The following is a 9,032-nucleotide window of genomic DNA, read 5'->3' as shown; positions in this document are numbered from 1 at the left end:
AATAATAATTATTTAAAAAACACATATTATACAGACACTTCATATTTAAAGGTATTTTATTATTTGAATTGCATTTAAATTACTATACTTTCAAGAAAACATTTGCAATGGGTTTGTAAAAGCTGTTTTATGCATGTTTTGGCTTGAGTTTTTGTTGCATTTACATAGTTTTGACAGGCAGGCGTCACTAGAGTGTGGTTTTCTTGTGCTTCGAAATCATTTTGCGAAGTAATTGATTCAGCCGATTCAAAGCTTAGAAAAGGTTTGTTTCTCCCATCACTAGACACATTCACCATGGTTTAACGAATGTTCACGGGCATAATTCAGTCATTTTAATAGAAATCTATGCGACTGGTAATTTTCCATCAGGATGGAAAATTTCCCAATGCGATTTTCGAAACGGTTTCAAGTTTGTTACATAAATTCGTCCGTTGACTAACAGAAACTGCAACTTTACTGTTTGTAATCTTTTTTAAAGCCAATAGTTGAGGAAAAATAGTAAAATTTTTATTTATAATTTAGTTTACATTTCAGTGAAATATTTTTGTTCAGTAATGCTTTTTATGACTTTTTCAACTCAGCTATATAAATAGAACATTTTAGTATTGTATTTAGTATACATTTATGTTTTCAATGTAATTTTGTAAACCTAATTAACATTTTCATTGGTTTACAGCCACATAAAACTGTTTTAATATAATTATATACATGAAATATTATTCACCTAAGTAGCCTTAAAGGGTTAGTTCACCCAAAAATGAAAATTAGCCCATAAATTACTCACCCTCAAGTCATCCTAGGTGTATATGACTTTCTTCTTTCAGACAAATCCAGTCAGAGCTATATTAAAAAGTGTCTTTGATCAAGCTGTTTAATGCCACTCAGCGGGTATTGCATACATCAGTCCAAAATAAGTTGAATAAAAAGCGCCCATCCATAAAAAAAGTGTCTCACATGGCTCCGGGGGGTGAACAAAGGCCTCCTGTAGCGAATCGATGCGTTTTTGTAAGAAAAATATCCATATTCAAAACGTAATAATCACTTTAATGTAGCTTGCGCCAACAGTTGTACATGGAAGCAGCTCCGGGTGGATACTGTAGTTTGTATGTATACATTTTGTTTGTAGCTTTTAGTGTAGCTAACTAACTAATGCAGCTTCTCCAACACATTTTGAACACAAACATAATATGAAAATTATGGTTTATTTGACATCTTCAACCATGTATAATGTCTCCAAACTGCATTAAATATCACATTTATCTTTCTTTGTGTTTTTCTTCAGGTAATAACCAGTGTTCGGCAAATCACGGTGGCTGCGGCTCTTCGGCTCTATGCCTTGCTACGCCTGCAGGTCGCATGTGCGCCTGTGCAGACGGCCAACATTTGGAGAAAGATAACATTACCTGTTCATGTAAGCTTCTATTAGTCGTATGTAATCATTATCCAGGCATAATACGATATATGAGCAATAATTTGCACAATATGAGCGACAGAGATATTACTGGCGACTGAAAACTTGTTGCATCATGTGTGGTTAGAGCTGATGTAATTGATTGTTATTCTGGGATTTACAAGTGGTATGTGGTATAGCAGAATATGCAGATTTTGTATTGGCACCCGCAGGCTAGTCAATAATGGTGGTGGTTTGTGGAAAATATGACAACAGATCAGATATGTTTATGTTAAGCTGAATATGTCCATTGATTTCCATTTCCAGTGGGGGATGTAAATGTCTCCGCTCAACCTGCGGTTTGGCTGTAACTGTGCTTGTGTTTGCGTGTGGCTTGGCCTTAAATCCATTGTAAACTCATGTGGATTCAATTTACGGCATAAATGACTCCATGACTTCCAGTTTTGCTAAATTTTATTTTATGTGTCATTAGTAGAATTGACTTAATTCTAATTTAAAGAAATGTACCATTCAGATAAAGTTAATGCAACAGAACTTTTTTTGTTTTTACATCAGTAATTCACTAATTATTGTGATAATCTTCAAGTCTGTTATTAAAACATATTTGTTTAAACAATGCTACTAATTTTATTTAGCATTAAACATCAAAATATGTTTTTTAGGATAAAAAAAAACAACAACGTGTAATTAAAACATTTAGGTACTGCGCTATTTTAAGGGGTATATACTAAAAATGTTTTTTTTTAAAAAGTTTTATTTTTTTAATGCTGATAATTTGTAATATTTCTTTTTTTTGTCTTAAATTAAACTAGTGGCCTCAAACTTTTGGACCTTTAATAATAATGATAATAATAATAATAATAATAATAATAATAATAATAATAATAATAATAATAATAATAATAATATTTGGACCTTTTAGACTTTTAATAATAATAATAATAATAATAATAATAATAATAATAATAATAATAATAAAATAACCTCAATTCAGAAATGGTGTGTGTGCCAGTGTTTAGTGTAATAACTATTATAGTTTTGTATAATAATTATTATATTTTCTGTTTTCATTTTTCAATTTTAGTTAAAGTTTTAGTAATTTTGTTGTGTTTTGTCAGACTTTTATAAAATATGTATTTATAGTTTTTTTTAATCAAGTTTTATTTATTTATTTAAATGGTTTTGGTTTTAGTTAGCGATAATAACCCTGGTGTGTGTATGTGTGTAAGAGACAGAGAGAAGAGGCTGTGTATGTGTGTGCTTTCTCTAACATCTTGTTCCTGCCCTTTTCAGCCCCATCAGAGGTCACTAAGACAAAGCGCTGCGGCCCAGCGGAGTTTCAGTGCCAGAACCAGCGTTGCATTCAGCTCTCGTGGAAGTGTGATGGGGATGATGACTGCTCAGATGGCAGCGATGAAGATCCACACCTCTGCTGTAGGTCTTCTTGCACCTTTGTAGTCCAACCACGAACCTACAGAAACAAAGACTGTGTCCATAATAGAAAATGGAAAACTATATATAAAAATGATCTATAAAAATGTACACACACAAATACTAATATAACTGTATATAATACAAGAACTGTATATAATACAATATTTTATTTAAGGTTTTTATTGATGTAAATTATGGGTTTTATGTGCTCTGTAATAAAAATGAAAAGAAAAATATACAAATAGTGATTAAAACCAATAATAATGTTAATGTGTAAAATAATCATTTACATTTATATTTAATAAATATATATACACATTGTTATATTATATTGTATTTATATATTTAGTGCCGTCAAATGATTAATCGCGATTAATCGCATCCAAAATGAAAATTTTTGTTTACATAATATATGTATGTGTGCTGTGTATATTTATTATGTATATATAAGTACACACACATGCATGTATATATTTCAGAAAATATGTTATGTTTATATATTAAATATATTTATTTATAATATAAATTATATGAATATAAATATAGACATGTAAATGCATGTAAATATTTTCATTTGTGTCTATTTATATATACATAATAAATATACACAGTACACACACATATATTATGCAAACAAAACTTTTATTTTGTATGCGATTAATCGCGATTAATCGTTTGACAGCACTAATTATATTACATTATATTATATTATTCTTAATATTTAATGATAATGAAATGATGAATAGTACATTTTAGTATTGTTTATTCTGTGTAATAGTTTTTTTTTTCTTTTGAAAAAAAAAAGACCTATATATAGTACAAATAATATATAAAACCTATAATTTCTGATTATTAATCATTTATAAGCCTTAGACATTTTCATTTCAAATGTGATACAGAAGGCATTATAGGGTTAAGAATCATAGTTGATGCACCTTACTTTGAAAAGAAACATCAAGTTGAGCACATTGCATTGTGGGATACAGTATGCCACGGTATGTTAGTATGACACATCGCAAAACATTTGGTCACCCAGATGCTTTCAGTTGAATTTGTGTTACCAATTGACAGGCCGTTTGTTTCTCCTCAGCCAATCGCAGCTGCCCAGCGGACCAATTTAAATGCCTGAACAACCGCTGTATCCCGAAGAGATGGCTGTGTGACGGCACCGACGACTGCGGCAGCAACGAGGATGAGTCCAACCACACCTGCTCGGGTGAGCTTCACTCTGGAGCCCTGTCCTACATGGACGGCCCCATATATGCGCCCAGCCATCCGGAACAACCTCGCCAAGCGGCCCCACCGCTGGGAGACACGTTGCTCGCTGTAGGCTACTGGCGCTCAAAGCTAGCGCCAACGGAGAATTTGAGACGAGAAGTAGTCTTACATGACACCCCCCTCTCATATAATTTCCCACCGGTACGGGTCCATGTCACACGTTCCCTCCGGTCGGAGCGACTGCGCAGAAACGAAACTAGGTTCGCCCACATAATTCATCATGCACTTGGTGGGATTTACACATGACACACATCTGTTTCGGCCCAGTGAGCTCGAGTCCTTCGTGAACGTTTCCGCATCTCGCTTTGGGTCGTCGATTGCGAATGACCGAGTCGGTCAAGTTTACACCTCCTGGAAGGATCCGGCATCTAATTTACTTTTAGATTGAACCATATCCTGCGGTCTAAATCTCTAGAAGACTTCGTCCAAGCTGTCTCCTCCTTTGGGGGTTTTCCTGAGATGGGGATAAATGCGTAATCCGAAACATCAATATCGCAGTAAAGATGCTGTGTTTATGTCACAACGTGTTGTCGGAGCCATATTGTGCCACTTGATAAAAGGGCTGGAGACAATTTTTTCCACATTTCGCCAACAGGCAGCGGTCGATTTAATTTAGATAGCCTACAGACAAAGCTCCCCTTTGTGGGTAATACAATTTTCTAATCTAATCTCTAAAAGAAGAATTCAGAGAAAATCAATGACAAGTGTTTGGGAGAGTAGGGAAGGGGGAAGGAGAGTTCGTGCCAGCTTGTAATTTACAGTCGTCTTATCTGTCAAAGGGAATTCCGGATTTTTGGGGTGGATTCATTCCTGTGGCTTTCAGACAGACTTAACATTTTAGGATATAATTCAAGATTATTTATTTATTAATTTTTAATTGATTTAAATGATAGGTTTTATGTACTATTTGTATTACAATATATATTAAAAAGTATTTTGTAAAAATATATAAAAATAATTAAATCTGTAAATATTAAATATATACTTTTAATTAAAATATTATTATATTATATTATATTATGCTTACTATTTTATAGTAACAAAAACACAAAAAGACTATGTAAGCAATGATTATTCTTTTTAATATTATTTTTTTGTTATATTGGCGTATATATAGTACAAATAGTACATACAACCTATAATTTAAATCTATAAAAATACAATATTACACTAATATACTAATGTTATGACTATATAATACAATATTTTATTTGATTATTTTTTATTAAGGTTTGTATTGATTTAATTTATAGGTTTCATGTGCTATTTGTAATGAAAATGTTTTTTTTGTACAAAAAATATGTAAAACCTATAATTTCTATATTTCTCTCTCTCTCTCTCTCTCTCTCGCTCTCTCTATATATATATATATAACTACGAATAAATAAATAAGTATAACTAAAATAATAAAAATATATAATATATAGTAAAATATCTAATAAATATTATATTTTAATATTTACTGGTAATGAAATTTTTTTTTTTCTATTAATTAAAAAAGCCTAAATACTACATAAAATCTATTCTTTCTTTCTTTCTTTCTTTCTTTCTTTCTTTCTTTCCTTCTATAAAAGTAGATTGTTATATTATTATTGTATTATTATGCTTAATATTTCCTGTTAATATGATGAATAATTTTAATATTTTTTGTTATTCTTTTTGTGGCAACAAGTTGCAAAAATAATTTTTTATAAGAACTGCTAATTAACATTCGACCAATTAGTTCCCAGGTTGCTGTCATGAGAGACTTAACAATCATTTTCGAAATTATATTTTAAAAAAGTCACAAAATAAATGCTCACTTTTCTTGACTATTTACGATTTGAACTCCATTCGGTCTTCAAAGGCGCCTTCAGTACAAGGTCGCTTTCAAACCTGGAATTTCAAAATGACATCTTGAGGGAACTAATTAATTGTCTGGAAAGTGTAACGCGGGGGGGAAGCCTAACTCCTTCTGTAATTAAGTAGCTCTGAATAGCGAGACTTACAGGCTAAAAACGAGAAATAATAATAAATAAAATAAAAAGGTTTCACACATTTTACACCCTCTGAAGATGAATAGATCGTTAAGATCAACGACATTGACTATTTGGCAAGACTCCCAAGATGACACTCAGATGGAAACGTTCTCATTAGCAGGCTTCAAAATACACCTACAGTACCAAACACTGAAATTTTAATAACAAAATTGGTAGAAATGAGACCCAAACAAACTTCAGGCATAGCTAAACTGTGACGAACTAGCTATTGTCGCCAACTGACACATCATTCATTTATATCACCACACTGTGTTCGTTTCATATTTTAGCCTGTTACTATTTCTACACTGATATGCATAATATCGGTAAACAACCAAACTTGTGGTCTGTTACTCTGTCAGAATTAAAATCCGCACCTGTTCGGCTTTATGTTCCAGTTTGCTTGCCTTCGTTCAAAGCTTCATAAAACAGCTCAACCTGACCTTCAAAGGTTATTCAAACACCTGCAGTCCTTTTGCAGCAACATTGAAAGATGGTAGAAATGCAGGGAGTCTTCTATTCCTGGTTTTCAGTTATTGATAAAAAAAGGTATAGTTTAACCAAATATGAGAATTCAGTTTTCATTTTCTCTAATATTGTTCAGAAAATGCATTACAGTAGATTTATTCTTACGCCAAGCACAAAAATAGATACTTTGAGGAATGTTTGAGCTGCTCTTTTACATAGACAGACTTGAAGTCCTTCTTAAATCTGAGGAAACGCTATTTTTCTCCCACGATGAGTATGTTTTTATGTTTTGTGTTTAAGAAAAAAATTAATAGTTCAATTGTAACTTTTTAAAAAAACATTTTATTATTATTATTATTATTTTTTTTTTTTTATCGCAGTTTCAGATTTAGATATTGTTTTATTCATTTATTTAGACTTCTGGACCCTACTTTTATTTTATTTTTTAAGTTTAAGAAAAGGTATTATTATTTATATATTTTAAAATTAATTAATTATTTATTTGTTGTTTTTGCTCATTGTTATGCTAATAATTAATAGTTTTGTCAGACATTTTGGCCCTGCTTTATTTTCGAAAGTGTTAAAGAAAAAAAATAGAAAAAATTGACACATACTCATAGACCCATCTAAAAATATAAAAATACTTTAAGCAATAAGCTTAAAATCTTCCTGAGCAACATGTTTCTCTTCTTTCTAAGGACACATGAAAACAAGAAGTGCTCCTGTATACAAAAATGGTGTGTTTATTGCCTCTTTTTAGTTTAGTGTGATGTGAAGGGAAAGCAGAAACAAGGGTTCAGAATTCAGTAGCATCAGTAAAATATTCACTTTTTTGTTTTACAAATCAAAATGTTACACTAAAACACAGAGGAAGATTGTGGAAATTGTTGTTTTCAGTACATTTGGTCATTGAGTTAGAGGCAGCGTGTTAAGATTTACTGTACAGTGTGTGCGTGTGTATATATTATTATTATATATATATATTTTTTTACTAGGTTTTAGAATTTTTATTTTTAGAATTTTAGAAAATATTAAGAATTATAATAATCTATTTTGTAAGTGTTTTGTAATTGCTATGCCAATAATATAATTTGTCATCACAAATTTGCATTAAATTATTTTAAAGTTTTAAGAAGAAATAATATTCACATGAGTCTGTTTTTTTTATTGATTGTTATGATGAATTTAATGTAATTTATAAATAAAGTTTTGTATTAAATTAGGGGAAAAAAATAATAGAATATTTTTACTAGAGGTCTCAGACGTTTGGACCCTACTTCTGTATTTGAGAAAATACTACTACTACTACTACTACTATTATTGTTAAATGTGTATGTTTGTTATTATTTGTTTTCAAAACATTTTAAAAACAAAAAGGTATAGTTTACCCAAATATGAAAAAGAAAATTCCTCACTCTCATGTCGTTCTGCACCTGCATTACATTTATTCTTAGATCAAGCACAAAAGTAGATATTTTGGAGAATGTTTGAGCTGCTCATTTACGTCTCAAATCCGAGCAGATTCGACTTTATCTTACTCCCGCTATAAATACTGTCTGTTTTGTCCTACACCATTTCCTTCTTTGACCATAAGTGGTTCTGCTAAATCATCTGCTAACTTGTTTATAGTGTCCTTTGTTAAATCGTGACCGAGGTTTGTTCAGTAATTCATGCCTCGAGGGTCACATACTTTATCTGAACATCCTTGATTCAAGTTATCTCGCTGTCCCTGCTGGACGGTTTGTCGGCCTCGTACAGCCATGAGGGAAAACAGTTATCTTTGGCCATCAACACACTTCACAGATCAATGTTTGTTCTTTTGTGATACATTTTTTTTAATGCTGTGATCAATAACTATTACAATTCAATCACACACTCTTCAGTCCTTTACATTCTCCATGTGTTTGCTTCTGCTGTGTAGAGTTTGAAAGTTTTCTCGCAGTTTAACACACTGAGAGAAAACTTCTGAATCCTGCTGAGAGGTTTTGCCCGTTGGGTATATTTACCATATCCGTGTCTTCATAACATGGTTAATTCCTGTTCATAGGTGCCAGATGTTGATACAAAACACATTTTGAACACTGCCCAAATTCATAAGTCCTGCAGGAAAGACACAAACTGTAATATTGGATGTCATGGGCTTAGGGGTTTATCTCTGAAAGCGATTACTCAATATCACGGCTGAGACTGGATACAGACCTGGAAAAGGTGAAAACAAATCCAGATGATTTTTCAAGCATGAACGAAGAAGAAGAAGAAGAAAAAATAAATAAATACTGTCTTGGGGTCCAAAGGTGTAAGATCACACAGAAAATCTTGGATTTATATTTTAGTGTTTTGTATTTTAGGGTTTTACTCTATGATATAAGTAATTTACTGTATGATACTGTGTGTGTGTGTGTGTGTGTATATATATATATATA

At 31.6% G+C, this 9,032-nt stretch overlaps 1 protein-coding gene across 1 annotated transcript in view; it reads left to right on the top strand.

Moving 5' to 3' along the window:
- Positions 1-9,032, top strand: part of LOC107717225 (low-density lipoprotein receptor-related protein 1B-like) — a gene marked incomplete at its 3' end in the record, with an annotated part of 268,070 nt that overhangs the window by 71,269 nt on the left and 187,769 nt on the right. The window contains exons 14-16 of the mRNA XM_016523907.1: positions 1,283-1,411; positions 2,705-2,845; positions 3,936-4,061. Of these exons, the coding sequence (XP_016379393.1) occupies positions 1,283-1,411; positions 2,705-2,845; positions 3,936-4,061 (396 nt within the window). The remainder of the gene's footprint in view (positions 1-1,282; positions 1,412-2,704; positions 2,846-3,935; positions 4,062-9,032) is intronic.

The sequence above is a fragment of the Sinocyclocheilus rhinocerous genome, unplaced genomic scaffold (assembly GCF_001515625.1).
Source record: "Sinocyclocheilus rhinocerous isolate Xijiao unplaced genomic scaffold, SAMN03320098_v1.1 scaffold4043, whole genome shotgun sequence".
In the NCBI taxonomy this organism is placed as follows: Eukaryota; Metazoa; Chordata; class Actinopteri; order Cypriniformes; family Cyprinidae; genus Sinocyclocheilus; species Sinocyclocheilus rhinocerous.
Note: the sequence above shows the minus strand (reverse complement) of the source record. Positions and strands in the feature narration are given on the sequence as shown.